The 25,917-nt window shown below is 42.0% G+C and overlaps 1 protein-coding gene across 1 annotated transcript in view; it reads right to left on the bottom strand.

Annotated features, from left to right (window-relative positions):
* Positions 1-206: 206 nt before the first annotated feature.
* The window catches only part of arap3 (ArfGAP with RhoGAP domain, ankyrin repeat and PH domain 3), a 276,417-nt gene continuing 250,706 nt past the window's right edge, over positions 207-25,917 (bottom strand). The window contains exons 26-32 of the mRNA XM_059990469.1: positions 20,006-20,142; positions 18,524-18,609; positions 17,768-17,803; positions 12,629-12,692; positions 11,132-11,269; positions 7,832-7,870; positions 207-6,252 (exon numbers count right to left, since the gene is read on the bottom strand). Of these exons, the coding sequence (XP_059846452.1) occupies positions 5,995-6,252; positions 7,832-7,870; positions 11,132-11,269; positions 12,629-12,692; positions 17,768-17,803; positions 18,524-18,609; positions 20,006-20,142 (758 nt within the window). The 3' untranslated portion in view covers positions 207-5,994. The remainder of the gene's footprint in view (positions 6,253-7,831; positions 7,871-11,131; positions 11,270-12,628; positions 12,693-17,767; positions 17,804-18,523; positions 18,610-20,005; positions 20,143-25,917) is intronic.

Here is a 25,917-nt window from a genome sequence, read left to right as displayed (position 1 = left end):
ACTAAATTGAGTTTCTTAACTAACAGCAGTGTTAGCGGTGTTGGTCCATTTGCAGGATGTGGACGCTTCACATACAGTGAATTGCAGGTCTCTCTTTTTACTGTATAGATGTACTGAACCCACAGAAGTTTACACCAGCATCTGCATTTCAACTGATACCATTTCTGATCTCTAAGTAAATGAAAAATACAAACACACTGGGGAAATTGAAGTAACCACATTATAATAGAAAATAATGCATTTGTACAATATTTACACAGGCATGATGTTTACATTAGAGTTGGAATTTTCTACATATTTTACTGTAGACTCAACTTTATTATATTTCATGTTAAAAAGTGAATGCATTAATGCTAGTTGTTTACAGAAATTGTGTATAACCTTTACAAGTGGTAAAAAGAATATATATAATATACATAACATATTTTTATACATTTGTTTTCACACGAATAAGATTATTATTTACAAGAGCAGAACGTTGTGACAGGCAATGCTTACAAAACCCTTTGGTGTTGGCTGTTTTTACATATTGTCTGAACTGCTGCACAATGGACGTGTACTGAAAAGTACTTAGGTAGAAACCTCTTTCCTCCACTGTGATTAAAAACACTGACCGTCACTGATGATAAACTGATAAACGGAAACTGTGCTTAGCCATTTTGGAGCTGTTCAGAATTTACCAAATCTTGGACCTCGTGTCTAAGTTAGGCTCATGAGTTCGAGGAACATATTCACTATTTCACTACCTTCAGAAATGGAACAAATAAAGACAGCAATTACAAATCTGGGGAAGAAGTTGCCTAGTAATCAACTATTGGCAACTTATTAGGGAACCACAGTAACGTCTAACTAATGCTCACTCTCCTGTATTTAAATGGTCATGGGAAATACATCTTTCAGACCCGATAGCACATAGTAATATACTCAAAACATAAGTACTGACCATATGGCCCACTGACTTTAAAAAAAACAGCTAACAGGCTTCCTTTCCTAATTTTCCCCAAAGACCTGTAAATAAAGGAAACTTTCACAGACTAATGCATCTTTTCAAAACAGTTGCAGATATGGTTTTCAATAGTGAAATTATCTTCATTCCTATCTCTGGTGCTCATTTGAGGGGAAGGTACATGTCAGGCAAATTTGCCTACACAACAGATGCAGGGTAATGCACACAAAATGCTGGAGGAACACAGCAGGTCAGGAGGCATCTATAGAGATTCATAAACAGTCAATGTTTTGAGCCAAGACCCTTCTTCAGGACTGAGAAGGAATGGGGAAGGTGCCAGAATAAGAGTCTCTTCTATCAGATTACTTCTTTTCCTTCTCTTTCAGCTAGCCTCTTTCCCCTCCACCCCACCTTTTAACTCTGGCACCTTCCACCTTGATCCAGAAGAAGGGTCTCAGCCTGAAACAGGACTGTTTATTTATTTCTGTAGATGCTGCCTGACCTGCTGAGTTCCTCCATCATTTTGTGTTTTTTGCTTTGGATTTCCAGCATCTGTAGACTTTCTTAAGTTTAAGATATATATGTATGTTGGTATGTATATCAATAACAGTCTTGAGGTCAGTGAAGCCAAGTTCTGCCAGCTTGTTTGCTTATTACATCTCTGTTCTCCCAAAATGGGCACCCTAATTGTACACTGCAATTGCATTAATGGCTCATAAACCATGGAAATCTTAAAATAACAGACTTCCAAACTCCAACCACTGGTGTAAAAAAGATATCAAACAAGTTCAAGGAATATTCTCAAACCTGTGCTGCCATAAACTTAATTGAAAATATCTCAGAAACTAAAGTGAGAAAACCACCCACAAAATCACCTAAGATGACCTATGGCTGACTGTAGTGAATCTCCTAAAGATACCCTGGAGTCTCTGTTCCTGGATTAAAACTATTAACAGCTGCTGTGAGCTTTACACTGCTGCAGACAGAAGATCATATTGATCAACACTGAGCAGCAAAATAGTGCAGTCATAAACTTCAGGAGCACTCACAGACTAGTAAATATACAATCAATCAGTGAACTCTGGGAAAGATGGAGGAGAAGATGCAAGTCAGTATACAATGCCCAAGGGTACCTGAAGGCCACATTTTTGGTTAAAAGAAAAGGTTAAGAAGACATGCTGGATACCTGCCTTCATCAGCGATGGCTTTGAACATTTGAAGAGGGAAATTTGTTCATTCAGCTGTTACATGCCATGACATGGACAATCATGGTTTTTCCATGACTGTGAATGTTGGCAAATTTACATATTATTATAACTCATGGATATTATTGTAACTCAGAGATTTTTGAAGAGATGCACCAAGATAACGCCTGGGATTGAACCTTTTAACTAGATGGAATGGGTTTGTTTTTCTTGCACCAGATGCAATCGAGGAGAAGCATGATTGTCATGTACAATATGATGAGGGACATAGTGAGGGCAAAGGCTTACAAGAAAGGAGAGTTAAAGAGTATTTGAGTAAAAACTTCTTTTCTTTCAGAGGGTGGTTAAACTCTAGACAGCACTGCCTCAGCATTCCCAATATTTAGATGAGCACATGATAATCATGGTATAGACACAAGAGGTTCTAATAAAGGGTTACAGAACTGAAATTATTAACTGTTCTCTTTCCACAGATGTGGTCTGACCTGCTGAGTTTTTCCTGCATTTTCTATTATTTATTCTGGATTTTCAATCTCTGCAGATCCTTATCTTTTGACTTTTCTGGACATTTCTGTGCTGGCAGCAATAGAGAGGGCCAAAACAACTTTTCCTGTGTTGTATTACTCTGTGACAAAAATTTATCAGAAGCCCGCACATTACACCTTGATATAGAGTTAAAATGCGCATAAGTATGAAGGAGATTGAACTGATTATATATCAAAGGGGAAGTAAAGCAAAATAGAACTTAATTTTTTCTAACAACACACACAAATTGCTGGTAGAACACAGTAGGCCAGGCAGCATCGATAGGGAGAAGCGCTGTCGACGTTTCGGGCCGAGACCCTTCGTCAGGACTAACTGAAAGGAAAGATAGTAAGAATTTGAAAGTAGGAAGGGGAGAGAGAAATGCGAAATGATAGGAGAAGACCGGAGGGGGTGGGATGAAGCTAAGAGCTGGAAAGGTGATTGGCGAAAGTGATACAGAGCTGGAGAAGGGAAAGGATCATGGGACGGGAGGACTCAGGAGAAAGAAAGGGGGGGGGGGAAGCACCAGAGGGAGATGGAGAACAGGCAAACAACTATATATGTCAAGGATGGGGTAAGAAGTGGAGGAGGGGCATTAACGGAAGTTAGAGAAGTCAATGTTCATGCCATCAGGTTGGAGGCTACCCAGCTGGTATATAAGGTGTAGTTCCTCCAAACTGAGTTTGGATTCATTTTGACAATAGAGGAGGCCATGGATAGACATATCAGAATGGGAATGGGACGTGGATTTAAAATGTGTGGCCATTGGGAGATCCTGCGTAGGTGTTCAGCGAAACGGTCTCCCAGTCTGCGTCGGGTCTCACCAATATATAAAAGGCCACACCGGGAGCACCGGACGCAGTATACGATACCAGCTGACTCACAGGTGAAGTGTCGCCTCACCGGGAAGGACTGTCTGGGGCCCTGAATGTTTTCTACACAGTAACATTCACCACATATTCACACAAAATGTAGAGGAACTCAGCAGGTCAGGTCTCATCTAAGGATAAGAGTTATCATTTCAGGCCAAGACCCTTCATCAGGCCCTAAAGTTTGACACTATTTCTTTCCATAGATGTTGCCTAAATTGCTGAGTTCCTCCAATGTTTTGTGTGGGTGTGTGTGTGTGTGTTCTTGGATTTTAGCATCCGCAGAATCTCTTGTATTCACGGAATATTCACTGAACTTACTCCTCCCAACTCCAAAAGTCAATCAGTGGATTAAAACGGAATTATAATCAACATAGGCAACTATTCTACCTGTGACCCTATGACCTGAAATGAATGCTATTATGCAGAATTAGCAACAAAAATTCACAAAGAAGTCTCATTCAACGGTATTGCTAACATTAGGTCATCTTTAATATTGAAAAACATCTTTCTTGTGGCACAATTTATCTCTCTTCTCAAGTTTGTGTGGAATGAAACAAGAAAACAAGTATTCAATTTTCTTGGTATGTGTAACGTCATGCTTTTTGGAATCAGACTGTGTGGTTAATCATTCTGGGTAGAATGGAAATGTCATGCTTTTGGGATTCAGTTTGTGTAATAAACTATAAGATCAGCATTATGGTGTCCATGGAGATGTGATGTTTAGTTTAGATTAATGAAGATAATTTAGATAAATGTTTCATCACTTCAAAGCTTCATCCAGCTGAGTATGGGAGCAGACTTCATCTCTTATGGAAGTGTGGGAGAGAATGAGCAACACTCACCCCTTCTTTGGATGTCAGCATTTGGTTCCTGTGGCAAATTTTTCTTCAGGCCTTGTACCCCCTTTCAGATAACCTTTGCCTTCTCCTCTCAAAAAGAGAGGATTTGAGGAAGAGATGCAAAACGTGTTCTGTGCATAAAACTAGTTCAAATGTTAGCAAAGTATAACTGTTCCATTATTTGGAGCAACAAACAATCTACTGGAGAAACTCAGTGGATGGAGCAGCATCCAAGAGAAGAACTGCCAATATTTGAGTTCCGAACCCTGTATCATGGGCCAGAATGTTAACAGATGTATTTCCCAGCCCCAGCTGCTGCTCAATCTGTTGAAAAGCTCAAGCAGATTTTTTTCAGCATCTGGAGTCCAATTATCAAAATTATCGAGAAATTTCTATGTTTTATGTAGTGTTGGGAAGTTATGCACCATCTTCCACCTAGTACTTGTGTGCTGTCTGTGAACGTGCTTAAACCAAATTCTTATCTTATTCATTACTGCACAAAAGTTCTAAAGCATTGGGATTTTCCTGTATCAGGTCACTGAACCAGAACCAGTCCCATTCAGTCACCTATGCATGTCTTAATTGACTTTCATCCAATTGTTTTAATTCCAGCAGTGATTTGCATCAAGACCACTGATACTTCACCGCAGCTTTCCTACTTTCACTTTTAAAGTTCTCTCTTCAATAATAAGGAGCCTTGTAATAATGCTGGGAAATTAAATGGGCCTCATACTTAAAGGAAGACTTAGGGAAGGGATGATTGTAACAAAAGTGAGCAGAGGGGAAATGAGAAGTTAACTAAGGACCTGCAAGCTGAAGTAAATTGAATGATAAAGAGGATGCCTTTTGTTTCATTTTGTGCTTTCTTTCATCCTGACAATACTTCATCAGCCAGCCCTGTGAATGGATATTTAAACAAAGTCACCATCAGAACTTGGTAGGAAAATAGAAAAGCATTCTGAAAAGTTGGCCATAGAGTATACCACAGAGAAGTCTTTGGAATCCTCTGCAACTCATAAAATTAACCAAAGGAAAACTTCTCAGCATGGCATTATCTTGCTGAAGTTTACAAATCAAGCAATTAAACATGACAGACTGTGTGAGGGGAGAGTGCAATGATTCCTGAGTGAAAATGAAGACCTCCTCTGAGAACAACATGTAAGAAAACAGCCTCTTGAAACAGGTTGCAATAGTTCATTGGGCATATCTTCCCTGTACATGGCTGTGACTGGGGTGACCATCAATAAAGGAAATTTCAATTAAGACTATTAAAAGAGACCTCCCGGTAACTAAAAATATTGTGCTGGAAAACTAATCTTATTATTCACACTCGATGTTCACATTGTAATTGTTGGGTCCTATAAAGTACTCCTCCCAAAATTGACTCCAGTGTTTTTGTGTCTCAAAAATCATTCAGACCATGTGACGGAGAATGAATTTCTACTCAGTGCTCTTATGATGAGACTAACAAAGCCAACACACCCCAGCCTCTACACACATGGTGCATCTACATGGCAAAGGGTGGTCCCAAGATCAGATGAACCCTGAGATTGGACTGGAATAAACACCACCTTCATTCAGTGAATCCCTGAATCATCCACTGTACATTACAGCTTGGTGATATCATATTGAGGTTCATTCTTTCTATGAATGGCCGAACTCAGTTCCTGGAGGAACTTGTCCTGCATCGGCTGGTTCGTAACCAGGTTTCTCTTCACCAGGATTGGTGCGGGATCCACTGCTGAGATTTCTGAGTTCATTGACAACATGACGTTGACATCCTGAACTTCTTCATATACAGGCTCACTGCTGGAGTCTTCTTCCTTCTGTTGCTGTTCAAATATCTCATGCTGCATCTTCATTGGCTGAAAAGAAGCAAGTGAGAAAAGTTATTAGGAAGTCAGCACTCAAGGAGGTGTAGCCTTGTGATATTTTCGCACTCAGTCAAGATTCCATTGACTTCCTTTATCAACTTATTGTAACCAGACATGCAATATACAAGTTCATGCAAGGTACAAAGGGGTAGAAGTTTGTTAGAGAACAGAAAAGAAACATTCTGAGACGTTTAGCAGAGTATTGAGAATAAAACAAAATACAGCCAACAAAGGTATTCCTGGTATTTATTACACCATTCCATCAGAATCTTAAACTACCAGCCACCTCAGCCACTGATAATGATTGAAGCCCAGTTAAGATCTAATAAATAGTCAATCTGAAGTGTGAAGAATAACGGGCAAACGCCTCATGTATTCAATGACATTCCTTCACCAGTTTCCCCATACTCTCCAAAGTTGGAGTCCCAAGGGTTGCAAAGATTTCAATTCCATTATCAAATGATTTCCCAGTGGTTAAGACTGCCCAAGGAAGTACCAGATGGAGGGTATGGTTAGACTTTTTTGCAGTAGAACTTAATTTGACTGAATGGGCAGGAGACCAGAGTTGAAATTTATCCCTTGTTAGAATAAACATTCAAAGCAAAGCATCTGTTTGCCATATAGAGAGATATGGAGGCAGGATGGTGCAATTGTACTTCCTGTGGTAGGAAGAGGCCTCCTGAATCTACAGAACAGAAACATAATTGAATACCATGCCATAGTTTTGCAAAGGCAATTCCATGTGAGACACTATGAAGTATCTCCTCATCTAATACATTTTCATATGAATGACGAACATTAGGGCCTAACAATCAAAAGCTTAAGTATAGAGAAATTTCCACTAGCAATCTAAAAGAGGAGGTGCAGGGAAGTGTATGGTCATGCACTTTGGTAGAAGGAATAGAGGTATAGGCTTTTTCTCTAAATGGGGGAGCAAATTCAGAAATCAGAGGTGAAAAGGGACTTGTGAGTCCTTGTGCAGGATTCCCTAAAGGTTAACTTGCAAGTTGAGTTGAGGAAACCAAACGCAATATTAGCATTCATTTTGGAGATGACTGGAATATAAAGACAAGGATGTAACGCTGAGGGTTTACAGGGGATTGGTCAGATTGCAGTCGGAGGATTGTGGAGTTTTGGGCCCCTTGTCTAAGAAAGGATGTGCTAGCATTGGAGATGGTTCAGAGAGAAGGTTCACAAGAATGATTCTGGGAATGAAAGAGTTAACAATTGAGAAACATTTAATGGCTCTGGGCTGGGCCTGTACTAACAAGAGAATGGGTTAATAATTCATCCATCAGGGAATAGCAGAGAAGACACGATGGGCTGAATGGACTAATTGTGCTCCTATAATTTATGCTGTTAAAGAATAAAATTTATGCTGATAAAAAAATTATCACGTTAAACCAAGCACATAAAGAGACACATTCCGAGGCAGTAAAGCCATGATCTAGTCTAGTGCATTAGTATAGAGATGTATTATCATTAATACTATGGTCATCATGCACAATGTCACCATAGAGAAGAGGTGTTCTAGCCTTGTTGCTCCAGACAGGAGCATGGATGTACTTACAAAGAACATTGAGAGTGTTCTCCGGTCATGTAGGCGCCGCTGGAAGGAAACGGGCACAAAGACAATAAGCAGAACGAAAAAGCACAAAACTTTAACGGGACAACTACCATCATTCAGGCAAAACATCTGAATTACACCTCACTTTCCAAACCAGAGAGCAGTTTGAACACAACCTCGGAGTTTCTTACCCTGCTTTCTGATGAACAGAAAGCATCAGAGCAAGAGACATGACTCCAGTGGGGAGATTTCATTGGGGTTAGGACTTCCACACCCATATGGTCACTCCTACATCCAGGAAGTCTTATATGTATATGTACAGGCGCTGTGTCCGATGTGATGCTTTGCTATTGCCTCATCTTGGGGACTGACAATAGATTTCAGTCCAGGTAAGAATCACCCCCCCCCCCCCCCCCACCGAATGTTGCGGTCTTATTTCTATTAAATCAAGGTAGATTTCCTCTTTGGTGAATTGAAATACAAGATATTCTAGTGCCTGTTTTCGACCAGTGAGAAGAGAGGAGGTGATTATTTATACCCAGTGACACTTTAGTAGGCACACCTGTCCATTAATGCAAATATCTCATCAGCCAATCATGTGCCAGCAACTCAATGTACAAAAGCAAGAAGACACGGTCAAGAGATTCAGTTGTTGTTCAGACCAAACATCAGAATGGGAAAGAAATGTGATCTAAGAGACTTTGACTTGTTGAATAATTGTTTGTGCCAGAAGGGGTGGTTTGAGTATCACAGAACCTGCTGATCTCTTGGGATTTTCACGCACAGCAATCTCTAAAGTTTACAGAGAATTGTGGTAAAACATAAAAAAAGACCCAGTGCGTGGCAGGTCTGTGGGTGAAAATGACTTGTTGTTGAGAATGGACAGATTGATTCAATCTGATAGGAAAGCGAAGTAACTCAAACAACCACACACTAGCATAGTGGTATGCAGCAACACATCTCTGAATGCACAACACATCAAACCTTGAAGTGGATGGGCTTCAGCAGCAGAAGAGCATGAACAAACACACAATGACCACTTTATCAGGCACACTCCCATACACCTGTCCATTAATGCAAATATCTAATCAGCTAATCAAGTGGCAGCAACTCAATGCATAAAAGCATACAGACATGGTCCAGAGGTTCAGTTATTGTTCAGACTAGACATCAGAATGGGAAAGAAATTTCATCTAAGTGTATGTTCACAGCAGATATGGATAATACAATACAGCTTTAAGCAAACTATAAGCTGTTTCTTTATTAAACTGTAGGCCATGTTTTCCAACTAAGGGTTGAGTTCCAAGGAACTTCATCATTAGAAAAATGAAGGGGTAAGCTCATTGCAACTTTCCTAAATGGTCTGGGAGTGTATGTTGAGAGGATGCTTGCTATAGTAGGGAGTCCAGGACCAGAAGGCACAAATTCAGAAGGACATCCCTTTAGAACAAAGATAAAGAGGAATTTAAGCCAGATGGCGGTGAATCTATGGAATTTACTGTCACAGATGCTTGTGGAGGCGAGGTCATTAGGCATATTTAAAGCGGAGGTTGATAGGTTCTTGATTAGTAAGAGCATCAAAGGGTATGGGGAAATGGGGTTGGAAGGGAACGTAAATCAGCCATGACCGAATGACAGAGCAGACTCAGTGGGCCAATGTTTTATGACCTTATAGATGCAACAATGGAAAAGTCCCATCATTCCATCCTTTTTCTGAACATTGGGTATGCTCCATGTTTCAGAAGAAACATATTAAGGTTTGTAAATAATGATTCTAGGAGAGGCAGATCTATCAATCGTAACATGCCCATGAAGATTTCCAGTTGGTTATTAAAATAGTTCTCATAGGTTAAAAAGGATTTCTCTTCAGTGGGTTTGGGATGGGCAGGTTCTGTTTCTAATGGACCCCCACCTCTCCAGTGAAAATGCACCTATGCATTATAGAGTTAAGGTGGCCAAATGGAGGAATTATCATAAAACAGAGTGGTGAAACAGCATGAACACAAAACTGGTGCTGCACAGGGAGTGCCATTTGCACAATGCAGCTTAACACATTGCTCATCGGCAGTCACTGAGTAATAAGTACATGACACACTGGGCTTATGTCCCATTCATTAAAACTATCAAAAAAATGAACATCATCTAACAAGAGTGATGAAGTCTGCAGTATCAATAGTCTGAAGGGAGTGTTGTCACCTTAAGATAATTGGCAAAGCATTCTGGGGTCAGGAGGAGAATCTTACTTCTGCTGTGATCCTGAGTGTTCTGCCCAAAAAGCCAAAAGGAGCAATTTCCACAGTTTATTTTTCGAAAAAAGAAATGGACAATTACTTAAAGTGAATGAAATTGTTAGATTGGGGAGTAAGGACAAATGAATGTGATGAATTCGAAGGCACTGTATTTTATCAATTTACTACACATTTCCTGTGGCCAAATAAGATATTCTTACCTCCCAGGGATATCATTGTTCAGTGACAGGGTATGGGAGTGCAAAAACTTGGGGAGTACAGTTTTAGTTCGATAAGGTTTAACCCAGAGGGTCGAGAGCAGTCAGACAGAGTGCTTGAGGTGGGTACAATTGCATCATTTAAGGAGCACTTGGATAGGTACATGGACAGGTGAGACTTAGCTGGATGCAAGAAGTTTGGACTAGCTGGGTGGGCACTGTGGTTGGCATGGACTTGATGGGCCAAAGGGTCTGTATCCATGCTGTACCACTCTATGACACAAATATTGGGCTTCAGGGGCAGTAAGCAGACTAAAAACTATTCTTATATTGTTTGAGTGAAATCTCGTACACTGTGGCATCAGTGCCACTAAAGTACTCAATAAGATTGATGCGTTTGACGTCTGTCAAGTGCAGTGGTACAATGGGCTGAACCAGATACACAGGTTAAAGCAAACCTCCCCCAGTCTAATTCTAAAGGTGTTAGAGTATAGAACAATACCACAGAGCGCAGGCTCTTTGGGCCACAATGTTGTGCTGACCTTTTAACCTATTCCAAAGTCAATCTAGTCCCTCCGTCTTACATAGCCCATAATCTTCCATTTTTCTTTCATCAATGTGTCTAAGAGTCTCTTACATGTCCCTAGTGTATCAGCCTCATTCACCATCACTTACTACTTCCTGTGTAAGAACTATTTCTGACATTCCCAATAGACTTTCTTCCAATCACCTTTAAAGTACATTCTCTCCTATTAGTCATTTCCACCCTGTGAAAGAGACACTGGCAGTCCACTCCGTCTACGCCTCGCATCGTCTTATGCAAAATATATTGGCTACTAGGAGCAATCTTGCTTTACCAGAGTTTGATTTGCGGATAGCATGATAGAATTGCTCTCATCTCCGTGGAGTGGAATAAGTGGCATGGTCCCAAACTTCTGTTTGGATATATCAGATGAAGAATGGCGCCTTAACACTGTAGGTCGGAGGTCATCGTGCTGAAAAGAAAGAAAGAAAATGTCCCTTTATACCCTTGACAATGCTCAAAGAAGGACTTTGTTAACTGTAAGGCATGCTTTAGCGTCAGAAGAACAAGATAATTTTATTCCCATTAATAATGAAACTAAGACCTAAATCATTTGGTTAGAGTTACATTTTCTGGATAAACTCTACCCTTCCTCTCTTCATTTGCTTCTAACTGGTTATGATTTTTTCTGAGAAAAAATCTAAATGAGCAACTATAGATAAACAGAACTCAAAAAGGAAAGCACATACTCAGCCAAAGATGAAATTATTATTCTGCCAGAACTCTGCATAAAGGTCATTCATCCACTGAAGCCCATACATTCAACACTGGATCGAACCAGTCAGGAACTAATTACCAAAGAATTAATAATTCGATGACGATCCCACACAAGTCAAATTTTATTTTGACCCAGGATCTTTATCTGTCAATATATTCCATCCCTCCTTGGTTCAAACAGGGTTGGAGAATTGCTTCTGTACTCTCAGTCTGTAATTACCTGATCCAAACAGTTTTCCTTTGGTTTACACGAGTGGATCTGCAGATGCTGGAAATAAATAAAAACACAAAATGCTGGCAGAACTCAGCAGGCCAGACAGCATCTATGGGAGGAGGAAGTGACGACGTTTCAGGCCGAAACCTGATGAAGGATTTCGGCCCAAAACGCCGTCACTACCTCCTCCCATAGAAGCTGTCTGGCCTGCTGAGTACTGCCAGCATTTGTGTTTTTATTTCCTTTGGTTTAACCTGTTTTTGATTTCGTATCTTCCACAATCTCTGTACTACATGTCCCTTACTCTCTGTTCCTAACCACCTCTGGGAAGTTAATTTTAGATCCAACCTGTGCTCAAAGGAGAAGCATTCATGATCAAAGTGGGTGTAAAATTGGACCCAATAACACTGAAATGAAGACCACTCTTCAAACTGCATACTGACCAAAAGTTATAAATAAGTTTTACAGAACAGAGCCTAGTGGGAATTATCCACCTTCTAGATGAGACATTATTCAAGGGCCCAACTTGGGTGAACAAAAGGGATTCTATTGCATTCTTTTTATGAACAAAATGATTACTCCCTGCTGCCCTAGTCAATATATTTTCTTCATTATCATAATGTTGGTTGTGGGATCTTATTGTGTATGACTGGTACCACAGTTCCTACATGGCAGCAGCGGCTACATTTCAGACACAGAGGCCATTGGTCATACAGAACCTTGAAAAGCTTGTAAGGCACAGCATAAGCACATAACTGTATTCTTCTTTCACAGATAATGCAATATTTATGTTGATTTTTGATGCCTCTGGATAGGAAGTCAATGCATGAGGTTCATTACCTGTGCTCTAAGGATGCTGGCTGTCCAATCCCACATTTCAGATTGCCCTGAGCAGCACAGGAACCTGCAACAGAACAACTACAAACCATCAAACCACATGGACAGAAACATTTGGCATCAGACTATCAAGGCTGAGGACGTGGCCAAAATGCTGGACATCCTTGTCATAAGGAGCACTGAGGAATAGAGGGGCTTAGTGTACAAATCCAAGGATGCTTGAAGATGGCAGCCTGGTATGGACTCTACAAAGACTAGCAAATTTCTACCGGTGTAAGCATGGAGAGCACTCAGGCTGCATCACTGCCTGGTATGGAGGGGCCACTGCACAGGATCAGGAAAAGCTGCAGCTCCTTCATGGGCACCAGCCTCCCCAGCACCAAAGACATCTTCAAAAGATGATGCCTCAAAAAAGGTGGCATCCATCACTCAGGAACCTCATCACCCAGAACATCTGATTACTAACATCAAGGAGGAATGTTTTAGGAACAGCATCTTCCCCTCTGCCATCAGATTTCTGAACAGACAATAAACTAATCCATGACTACTAATCCTCACTACTTCTGCTCTTTTTTCTACTAGTTATTAATTTATATTTTATTAACATTTCTTACTGTAATTTGTAGTATTTTTATACATTGCACTATACTGTGCAAAGTTCATGACATATGTCAGTGATATTAAACCTGATTCTGATTAGGAATCCAAACGCGAGAGCAGGAAAGGTATGTCAAAGCTTTACAAAATACGTATTGGACCACTGCAAGAGTATTGTGCGAAGTTTTCGTCACCACAGTTTAGGAAAGACACTAATTCATTGGTGAGGGTGATAAGGAGATTCACCAGGATTTTGTCCGGGATGGAGTATTGCAGTCATGAAAAGAGACTGGATAAGCCATTTCCTTTTTAGGTACAGGAAGCCGATGTGTGACTTGATTGAGGTAAGCAAAATTGATGAGAGGCATAGCCAGGGTGAAGAGAAACAAGCTTGCCACACAGCAGAGCTGTCTAAAGTCAAAAGGCACATGTGCAGCATAAGGAGTGGGTGTTTAAAGGGGATTGGAGGATAGCTGGAGTCTGGAACACGCTTCCTGAGGTTGGTATTCTCACAGCATTAAAGAGGCATCTAGAAGGTCACTTGAATTGTCAGGGTTTATAAGCTTATATAGGTCAAGTGGTGGTAAATAGGATTAGTGCAACGGGGTTTCCTAACCTTTTTTATACCATGGTCCAATACCATTATGCAAGGTGTCCATGGACCCAGGTTGAGAACCTTTGGTGTAGCTGGATTCTTGATGGTCAGCAAGGACACGGTAGACTACATTTCCTTGTGTACTCCATGACTTTACAATTCCACAACAATAAGAGACTCTATTACAAACTTACAGTGCCTATAGGTTCAAAATATTCTATCGGGGAGCTGATATCTCAGTCTATAATGTGAGATTCACATATACAAAATCACATGATAGGAACAATAGTGTCAATGGAAAAATGGGGTCAGAATTAAAGAGTTTCAGACTTGCTAGTAACATAGTTATTTTCAGATACAATTTTATTTTCTTACTTGAAATACTTAAAAGAGAAATTTAAAAATCATTAATGACTGGATGCATTAGTTTAATTATGGGTAACTTTATGAAATGAAAGAATTATACTGAGTGTGTCTCAAGCTATATAAAATAGGTTAATGCACATACCTAATGGAGAAAAAAAATAGTGGATATGGCCAAGTCCATCACGGGTAAAGCCCTCCCCACCACTGAGCACATCTACACATAGTGTTGTCGTGGGAAAGCAGCATCCATCATCAGGGACCCCACCACCCAGGATATGCTCTCTTCTTGCTGCTGTCATAAGGCGGATGGTATAGGAGCTTCAGGACTCACACCACCAGGTTCAGGAACAGCTATTACCTTCAGGCTCCTGAACCAGCGGGGATAAATTTAGTATGAAGATGAGGGGAAACTGCTTTTCCCAGAGAGTGAGGAACCTGTAGAATTATCTGCCCAATGAAGCAGTAGAGCCTACCTCAGTAAATATATTTAAGACAAGGTTGGATAGATTTTTGCATAGTAGGGGAATTAAGGATTATGGGGAAAAGGTAGGAAGGTGGAGATGAGTCCAAGGCAAGATCAGCCATGATCTAATTGAATGGCAGAGAAGGCTTGATGGGCCAGATGGTCTACGCCTGCTCCTATTTCTTTTTTTCTTATGCTCTTATAACTTCTCTCAACTTCTCTTGTCCCATCACTGAATTGTTCCAACAACCTATGGACTCACTTTCAAAGAATCTTCATCTCATGTTCTCAATATTTATTGCACGTTTATTTATTACTATCAATATTATTATTTCTTTTTTTGAATTACTTTTGTATTTGCACAGTTTGTTGTCTTTTGCACACTGGTTATCCTGTTGGTGCGATCTTTTATTGATTCCATTATGGTTATTGGATTGATTTAGTATGCCTGAAAGAAATTGAATCTGAGGGTTTTATATGGTGACATATATGTACTTTGATAATAAATTTACTTTTAACTTTTAAACTTTGAAATTGGCGGAAACTCTTAAATAACTTAAGATCATGAATTGAACTGCAGTGTCAGTGGCGAACCACTAGATGGTAGCAGAGTACTACAGATGGAGCTGTTTTACAGTGATTGAGAAGTAATTGGACATGTGCATCACTAAACCACAGAAAATATAGAGCACGGCCCCAGTTAATGCAGAGCTGCCCGTTTTATTTCATAACTGTGCATATTTGCCCCATTATCCTTTTATTGCCTTTTGAGTTTCCTACATCTTAACATTGACTAATATTCAAAATCTCAAATTGGTTCGCAAACATAAAATAATGCTGGGAATAGTCTGCCGTCAGGAAAGATCTATGGATGGAAAAGGGAAATTGATAACTTCACATCAAAGTTGGAAACAATGGAGTTTGAAGATGCAGAAAAATGGGTCAAAGGAGTAGAAAATACAAAATCTGAATTTGAATGGCAGGAGACATCAACTGATGAGAAAGGTGACAGAACAGGTTGAATAAAGGTAAAGGTTGGAGTAAGGTAATTAAACAAGAGTCCAAAAGAATTAAGAATGGAGAGGTAAGTTCTTTCTTTGAATCTGGTAAACTCAGCTTAGATTCCAAAAGGCTCACAAATGCTCAGTTAATAAATTAGAATCATTTATTCAAAACATCACCGGCAGATTCAGGCTGCATTGTAATCACACCCCTAAGTTATCCCAAAATTGTTTACCAAAACTCTGACCTCTGCCCTAAGAAAGACAAGGGTTACAGGTGCATGGGAGCACCAGCACCCACAGGTTGCCCTCCATGTCAAGCAGCCCAATATATCACAAAATGTCTAGCTTTCTTTTTTAATGAATGACTACAAAGATGATTGAAAGAAATATACACACAACACACTGGAGGAAGTCAGCAGGTTCAGCAGCACCTACGGAAATGAATAAACAGTCCATGTTTTGGGCCGACAGCCTTCTTGAGGACTCATGTTTACCACAGAGCACTTACTACTACTGAGCTAATACAAAGCTAAGTACACGAGTGAATCTGCAGATGCTGGAAATAAATAAAAACACAAAATGCTGGCAGAACTCAGCAGGCCAGACAGCATCTATGGGAGGAGGTAGTGACGACGTTTTGGGCCGAAACCCTTCAGCAGGAGTTACTCTTATTTCTGTTTCACAACTACCTTCCTACCTTCCTATTTTAACCAATGTACAGTACTAAGCAAAGGTCTTAGGCATGAGTTATATATATGTGCCTAAGACTTTTGCACACTACTGTATATATAACTCATATGCCTAAGACCTTTGCTTGGTACTGTATATTGGTTAAAATAGGAAGGTAGTTGTGAAACAGAAATGAGTACTTAGCTTTGTATTAGCTCAGTAGTATTAAGTGCTGAATGGTTCTATTTAATATCAAGTAATGTATAGAAATACAACCTGAAATTCCTACTCTCCACAGACATCCACAAAACAAAAGCCCCAAAAAATGTATGATAGAAAAAACATAAGAAGCTCAAAGACCCCCCCCCCACTTTCCCAACCACTCCGGGGGTGCGAGGGGGTGGGGGAGCGCTTCTTTATTAGCCAGTTCTGCCTTGGGAAAAATTCTTCTGGCTGTCCACTCTGTCTATGCCTCTTATCATCTTGTACACCTCTACCAAGCCCAATGATAGAAAGGAATAACAAAATGTGCTCAATAACATTCCATTTCATAAAGTTTGTGAATAATGCAAATTTAAATGGAGCCCCTAATCAGAAACGAGCTCCTTCGGAAAGCTAATAGATCTACCCATGTTCCTGCAATTGTGGCATCTGCAGCATTTGATTAATCATGAATTACAATCACTTTCTAAACAGGATCAGTAAAAATCCTTCCTGCAATTGTTTTCCGCTCCCGCAAGTTATTTATTTTATTATTTTTACTTCAAGATAGAGCGCAGAACAGGCCCTTCCTGCCCAATGAGCAACACCGCCTAGCAACCAACCTATTTAACCCTGTCCTAACCACAAGACAGTTTATAATGATCAATGATCCTATTAACCAGTATAACTTTGGGATGTGGAAGGAAACCGGAGCACCCGGAGGAGATTCCTGTGCTCACTGGAAGGCATTCAATTTTCTTACAGTCAGCATCAGATCTGAACTCTGATGATTCAAGCTGCAATTGCATCACACTAAGCGCTACACTATCATGGTATGATGTTAGGTTTCAGCAGCTTTCCTTGAAGTAGCTGGTTTATCAAATCCATGACCCACCGCTTGATACGCTCCACTTGCATAACAAATCATAGATGTTTGATTAAGTTTCAATTCCTGGGCTGAACACCGATCAAATTTTAACCATCTATTTGACATTCGTTCATGGACACCTATCAGCACCAAAGTCTTTCCCAACTTCTTCCTTCACAGATTGCAGATTTTGCTGATAATTTCAGCCAGGGGCACAACAAGGTCCTCCTTGACTGCATTTACACACGATCTCATTTTCACTTACAAACGGGGAATTTCCGCGTGGCAATCAATCTGCATGAGCTTCAATGGGAACAGACTCATACTAGGATATTCAAAGTGTTGGAGACAAAGGAAGGTGTAGTCCTTGCTTACTTACCACTGCTGCTTATCCAAGAAAATAGTGAACCCCCACCTACACAAGAAAGGAAATCCATCATTAATTCAGAGAATAAAATCAAATGTAAATTATTTGTGTACTTACATAAAAAAGGGATTCTAGAGTATGGCATGAGAACCTGACAATAATATCCTCCTAATGGAAAGAAGTCTTAGCATTGGTTGGCTAGTGGTATGTTTTTATTACGATCATAAGACCACAAGATATAGGGGAAGAATTGGGATATTCAGCCCATCAAGTCTGCTCTGCATTCAATCATTCCCCTCCATCCCATTCTCCTGAATTCTCCCCATAACCTTTGATGCCCTGACTTATAAAGAACCTGTCGATCTCCACTTTAAATGTACTGAATGACTAGGCATCCACAGGCGTCTGAGGCAATGAATCCCACTGATTCACCGCCTTCTGGCTGAAGAAATTCGGAGGTATGATCATACTTAACAGGCACAGAAATCAATTAATGTGCCGTAGTTATGCTGGTTTTGTGTATTCCCATCATCTTAATCTTAGCCAGGCATGCTGACGGTGCCTCCAGACTATCACAGCTCATTTATAAGCCTTATCCCAAGGGTGGTCTGATAAAACATAAGATACAGGGGAGGCAGTGGGAAGAACCAAACAGACATTCTGTAACAATCAATAGACCAATTGATATATATATATCTGTGCCTCAGAATTTTTCACGGTACAGTATACACGTACTTCGATAATAAATTTATTTTGAACTTTTCTTACTGTACTGTCGGTGTTTTCAGCTTCTTCTTAATACCAAGGTAAACCTTCAATGAGAAGACAGACCACTCCCGCTCAGGCTTGGAGCTCTGCAAGACAAGAGAAGCACAAATCTCAGACACTTTCTGCTTATTAACTTTGGCAGCCTGTGCTGTAATGTCTAACCTGTTGGGAATGTTGCATCGAAAGATCGTAACGCTGTGTTTCATTCCCGGTTCCTACCCTCAGGAAATCAGACTGGAAGTTCACAGCCACAACTCATCCCAGTGCAGCTGCCATTTCTCCATTTCCAGTGTCTGCAATGCACATGACAGCTACCAGCAAAAAGCTCTGACCCTTCAATTCACTCTCACAGTGAAACCAGGGGCAACAATCCAGCAAGCAGCACCAGAGCTGAGGGTCAAACCCAGGCCCCTGCAGCTACCTGGGAGCAGATTCCAGCATCAGGTGGCTGAGGCTCAGGTCCAGGTCAATGGGACTTTGGCAGAATAATAATCCGGCAAGGACTATGAGGGCTGAAGGGCCTCTTTCTGTGGTGCATTTCTCTATGACTCTATGTCATGCTGCTTCTCAGAGTACTCAGGTGCTTAAGGATCACGAACCTGAAAGATTAACTGTGTCTCTCCATAGATGCTACCAGACCTGCTGAGTACTAACCACATTATCAACATTTATTTTGGATTTTTGGATTTATTTTATTGATACGTGGAGGACAGAACAGGTCCTTCTGGCCCAATGAGCCACCTATTTAACTCTCGACTTATCACAGGAGGCTGGCAGGGTGGAGATAGATGTCTCCCAAAGGAGGTGTAAGGAACTCCTTTCCTCTTCTAGCCTGCAAGTCACCCTTGGGCAAGTTGTAACATTTGCTTAGCCCCCCAATCAGGGTCACGTGAAGCCCTGGGAACAGGAGGTGGATGGTCGTATCAGCGGCCGCTGCAGATCACAAGTCTTGGTGACACTAGGCAGACAATCTTTGAAGAGTATTGTTAATAGCTGGGTCACCCATCTTGTAAAGACACTGCCCAGAAGAAGGCAGTGGCAAACCACTTCTGTAGAAAAATTTGCCAAGAACAATCTTGGTCATGGAAAGACCATGATCACCCATGTCAAACGACATGGCACATAACAAACGGACGGACTAATCACAAGATAGTTTGTAATCACCAATTAACCTGCTAACTGGTACATGTTTGGACTGTGGAAACCAGTGTAGCTGGAGAAAACCCAATAGGCAGAATGTCAAACCTCCTTTCAGATGGCGCCAGAATTGAACTCTGAACTCTGGAACACCCTGAGCAGTAATAATATTGCACTAGGCGCTACATCACCATGGTGTCCTCTCTGCTGGTTTTAGATTTTATTTTCTGTGTAAGTTCTTTCCCAGAAAGGTACAAGGCACATTTTTAAACAAAGCTAGGCACTTCTCCTGAAATAACCTCAACTTCAATAACAAAAGCAGCCCATTCACTCGTCGGAATTTACCTTTTTATCCTTAAACAGCAGCAGCTTACGATCACGCAGAACGAAATATCGCTCCTGGAACTTGTTTCCAGACAGGAGCTTTGGAGGTTCCTCCCGACATTTCAAGACCCCACACTTTGGAATGTCACTTTTACCTGCTGTCACGCATTGAGATGAAGAAACAAAGAGTGAATGTCTGTCATACGGGTTTCGAACAGTATTAACACACAATAATAGGAGTGCCGGTATTCTGAAGTGAGGTAGTACAGTGTGATTTCAGTGAATAATTTTATGAATAATTTGCTCAGAAAGACAGAATGCACATACACTTAGTGGCCACTTTATTAGGTACCCCCAGTACTTAATAAAGTGGCCACTGAGTGTATGTTCGTGATCTTCTGCTGCTGTAGCCCAACCACTTCAATGTTAATTCAGAGATGTTCTTCTGTACGCAAATGTTGTCACATATGGTTATTTGAGTTACTATCGCCTTCCTGTCAGCTTGAACGATATGGCCATTCTCCTCTGACCTCTCTCATTAACGAGGCATTTTTGCCCACAGGAACACATTACACTGCTTTTTTTTTGTTTCTTGCACCATTCTCAGTGAGCTCCTGAGACTGTTGTACACAGAAATCCCAAGAGGTCTGCTTGTCTGGCACCAACAATCATTCCATTGTCAAAGTCACTTAAATCACTTCTCCTCACCATTCTGATACTTAGTCTAAACAACAACTGCACCGCTTGATCACACCTGCAGGCTTTATGCATTGAATTGCTGCCACATGGATGTTGATTGGATATTTGCATTAACAAGCAGGTGTATAACTGTACCTAATAAAGTAGCCCATGTGCATGCCCTGGCCAAGAACATGTTTTATTGTATTTCCACTTCTAAGTTGTTAGGTATTTTATTTCAGCAGCTTTCCTGCAAAACACAGTGTGTTCTGTTAGTTAAGCTTTATAGACTAGTGTTCTGTCTTCTGTTAAGACAAGGAGCCACTTGCGCAGTGTAGAAATATTGAACCAGCCAACAGGTTTAGCTTGGTAACGTTCTGTAACATTCAGTCCAGTGGGATGATATGGAACATTCGAGAGAGCTGGGTGGGATCAGATTTCTGAGGGACAGTGGTGCGGCATTGTCTTTTTTGTTGGGACATGTTGGAAGAGAAGGAGGTGCGAGGAAGAGATCGAGGGAAGATGCCCAGAGAATCCCGCCCGAAAGAGCGAGCCATTGTAAGAAGTGCTTTGTGCAGACGAATGGTTCCATTGAGGAAGGTCTAATACTCTCGAGTTAGCCAGTTTATTCAAAATGGTCTTCGAAGGAAGTTCAAACCGTGGCCGATGTCTTTCATGGAGAACGTGGGTTCAGCATGTAAGTAATCAAAGCAAAGCACAAAACTGGTTTAACTGTACTGAGCCCTTCTTCGTTCTTTTCTATTAACTGTTCATTAAAGTTGAAATAAATGTAAATATATTTCCACTTTAATTTTATGCTGGTTTATGGACTGTTGTTTTCTGTCGAACAATAACTTTGCCTGAGGCAGCATTTACACAACATTTACCACAATTTCCTCATCGGAACATTCTAACTTTCCCGTTTGGTTGAACCTGAATCGTTCCAACCCTAGATTTTTATTGGTTATTGTAGGTGGCCTTCTCAGAATTCAAAAGAATGAGAGGAGATCTTAAAGAAACATATAAAATTATGAAAGGGATAGATAAGATAGAGTCAGGGAAGTTGTTTCCGCTGGTAGCTGAGACTAGAACTAAGGGACATGGCCTCATGATTCGTGGGAGTAGATTTAGGATGGAGATGAGGAGGAACTGCTTTTCCCAGAGAATGGTGGATCTGTGGAATCCTCTGCTCAATAATGCAGTGGCGGCTCCCTCAGTAAATACATTTAAGACAAGGTTGGATAGATATTTTCATAGTAGGGGGATTAAGGATTATCGGGAAAAGGCAGGTAGGTGGAGATGAGTCCATGGCCAGATCAGCCATGATCTTATTGAATGGCGGGGCAAGCTCAACAGGCCAGACGACCTACTCTTGCTCCTATTTATGTTCTTATACTGAGTCTTGTAGCTGTTAGCCAGAGTTAGCAAACGAGCCTAATTTATTACAAGCCACCGTGAGAGGGTTACAATTGAAAGTTGAGGTAAAAGTGTGTACCACTGAGGAAATTAGAGAGGAGATCAAAATCAGGCCATTCTGTCATCTAACTAAGTAAACCTTCTGCTCTCCTTATTCATCAAGATATGCCTTAGTATGTACATTTAAATAGAAGAGTCCAATGTTGGGATGTTACATTGACATTGTGTAAGATCTTGATGGGGGAAAACTTGGAGAATTGTGTGTAGCTCTGGTCACCTGCTTACAGAAAAGATATCAATAATATTGCAAGATAACAGAGAAAACTTACAAGAATGTTACTGGGACTTAAGGATCTGATTGACAGGGTAAGTTCGAGCAGGTTAGGAGAATGAGGAGAGATTTGATAGCTACCCCTCAACCATTAGCTTTTGAACAAAAGGGGATAACTACACTCACTTGCCCTATGTTTGGGATGTTCCCACACCAATGATCTCACTTTAAGGACTCTTTGTCCCATTATGTCATGTTCTTGTTATTTATTGCTATTTATGTATATTGGTACTTGCACATTTTTTTGTCTTCTGCACTATACTTAATCTTTCTTTAGTCCTGTTACAGTTACTATTCTATGTATTTGCTGTGTATGCCCACAGAAAAATGAATATCACATTTGTATAGGGTGACATATGTGAACTCTGATAATAAACTTACATTGAAGTTTGTATACAAAATTATGAGGGGTATAGATAGAGTAAAATGCAAGCAGGCATTTTCCACTGAAGTTTTGTGTCCTCAACCCCAGTTCCTAGCCTTTTCTCCATAATCTTTGATGCTATGTCCATTCAAGAACCTATCAATCTCTGTCTTAAATACACCTGGTCTCCACAGCTGCACGTGGCAACAAATTCAACAATTTCACCACCCTTTGGCTAAACAAATTTCTCCGCATCTCTGTCTTGAAAGGGTGCCCCTCTATCCCAAGGCCGTGCCCTCTTGTCCTACACTGTCCCACCATGGGAAACATCCTTTCCACATTACTTTCAACATTCAAAAGGTTTCAGTGAGATCCCCCTCATTCTTCTGAATTCCAGTGAGTAAAGACCCAAAGCCAGCAAGCATTCCTCGCACAGTAACCATTTCATTCTTGAAAGCATCCTTGTGAACCTCCACCGGGCCCTCTCCATAGACAGCACATATTTTCTAAGATGAGGAGCCCAAAACTGTTCCCACTACTCAAGGTGAGGCCTCACCAGTGTATTATAAAGCCACAGCACCTCCTTGATCTTGTACTCTAAGGTCATGGGTTGTGCAGGTGCAATATTTAAGGGGAACCTGAATAGGATCTTCTTCACTCAGAGGGTGGTGCAAATGTGGAGTAAGCTGCTAACAGAAGTGTTTGAGGTTTGTTTAAGAGATGTTTACATAACAAACTGGGCAAACAGTGTATGGAGACCTATTGTTATGAGCCCTACTGGCCTCTGCAAGTTGAGCATTGTGCTTTCTGTTTAATTTTGTCAAGTTAGTTTGACTGGCATAGGTTTTTCATGTAGTGTGATTACTTAAAGAAGACTCCCAATTAGTACTTATCATAGGTGTTCTTGTGTTTCAAGGATGATTCATTTCACGTGTTGCTCGGTCAATGGTATGTTGGGATTCCTATGAATAAACCTTTTTTCTCTGTGTCTACCGGGGAATCAGTCATTCCTCTGCACCTGGGTCCAGTCATTCCTCTGCACCTGGGTCCAGTCATTCCTCTGCACCTGGGTCCAGTCATTCCTCTGCACCTGGGTCCAGTCATCCCTCTACACCTGGGTCCAGTCATCCCTCTACACCTGGGTCCAGTCATTCCTCTGCACCTGGGTCCAGTCATCCCTCTGCACCTGGGTCCAGTCATTCCTCTACACCTGGGTCCAGTCATTCCTCTGCACCTGGGTCCAGTCATTCCTCTACACCTGGGTCCAGTCATTCCTCTGCACCTGGGTCCAGTCATTCCTCTGCACCTGGGTCCAGTCATCCCTCTGCACCTGGGTCCTGTCATTCCTCTGCACCTGGGTCCAGTCATTCCTCTACACCTGGGTCCAGTCATTCCTCTACACCTGGGTCCAGTCATCCCTCTACACCTGGGTCCAGTCATTCCTCTGCACCTGGGTCCAGTCATTCCTCTGCACCTGCATCCAGTCATCCCTCTGCAGCTGGGTCCAGTCATCCCTCTACACATGGGTCCAGTCATCCCTCTGCACCTGGGTCCAGTCATTCCTCTGCACCTGCATCCTGTCATCCATCTGCACCTGGGTCCAGTCATCCCTCTACACCTGGGTCCAGTCATTCCTCTGCACCTGCATCCAGTCATCCATCTGCACTTGCGTCCAGTCATCCCTCTACACCTGGGTCCAGTCATTCCTCTGCACCTGGGTCCAGTCATTCCTCTGCACCTGCATCCAGTCATCCATCTGCACTTGCGTCCAGTCATCCCTCTACACCTGGGTCCAGTCATCCCTCTGCACCTGGGTCCAGTCATTCCTCTACACCTGGGTCCAGTCATCCCTCTGCACCTGGGTCCAGTCATCCCTCTGCATCGGGGTCCAGTCATCCCTCTACACCTGCATCCAGTCATCCCTCTGCACCTGGGTCCAGTCATCCCTCTGCACCTTGGTCCAGTCATCCCTCTGCACCTGGGTCCAGTCATCCCTCTGCACCTGGGTCCAGTCATTCCACTGCACCTGGGTCCAGTCATTCCCCTGCACCTGGGTCCAGTCATCCCTCTGCACCTGGGTCCAGTCATCCCTCTGCACCTGGGTCCAGTCATTCCTCTACACCTGGGTCCAGTCATTCCCCTGCACCTGGGTCCAGTCATCCCTCTGCACCTGGGTCCAGTCATTCCTCTACACCTGGGTCCAGTCATCCCTCTGCATCTGGGTCCAGTCATTCCTCTGCACCTGGGTCCTGTCATTCCTCTGCACCTGCATCCAGTCATCCCTCTGCACCTGGGTCCAGTCATCCCTCTACACCTGGGTCCAGTCATCCCTCTGCACCTGGGTCCAGTCATCCCTCTGCACCTGGGTCCAGTCATTCCTCTACAACTGGGTCCAGTCATCCCTCTACACCTGCGTCCAGTCATCCCTCTGCACCTGCGGCCAGTCATTCCTCTGCACCTGGGTCCAGTCATCCCTCTGCACCTGGGTCCAGTCATCCCTCTGCACCTGGGTCCAGTCATCCCTTTGCACCTGGGTCCAGTCATCCCTCTGCACCTGGGTCCAGTCATCCCTCTGCACCTGGGTCCAGTCATTCCCCTGCACCTGGGTCCAGTCATCCCTCTGCACCTGGGTCCAGTCATCCCTCTGCACCTGGGTCCAGTCATTCCTCTACACCTGGGTCCAGTCATCCCTCTGCACCTGGGTCCAGTCATTTGTCAGCGCACATCAGAACACCAATGGTCCAAGAGTGGTTTGATGGATCAAGGCAGAAGAATAGTTCAGCATCAACTAGATGGACTGAAGGGCCTGTTTCTGTGCTGTAGTGCTCTGTGACTCTATTCCCATGCTGTCATCTTGAGTAACACAGTAGCTAGACAGACTTGAGTTCATCCTGATTTCCAGTACTCACTGTATAACATATTGTGCCACTGTATAATGTATTTTTCCTGTGCCTGCATGCATTTCCACTGGGGTTTCATCATCCCCTCTATCCCATAGACATACAGGTACAGTAAGTGAAGTGGCTACTGTAAATAACTAAGTGGAGCTGACAGAGGGGGCACGGGTTGTGGGTTGTGAAGTGTTGATGTAGGGAATGGGACTGATGGAATTTCTTTGGCATTCAGTGCAGACTCAGTGGGTGA

The sequence above is a fragment of the Hypanus sabinus genome, chromosome 15 (genome assembly GCF_030144855.1).
Source record: "Hypanus sabinus isolate sHypSab1 chromosome 15, sHypSab1.hap1, whole genome shotgun sequence".
In the NCBI taxonomy this organism is placed as follows: Eukaryota; Metazoa; Chordata; class Chondrichthyes; order Myliobatiformes; family Dasyatidae; genus Hypanus; species Hypanus sabinus.
Note: the sequence above shows the minus strand (reverse complement) of the source record. Positions and strands in the feature narration are given on the sequence as shown.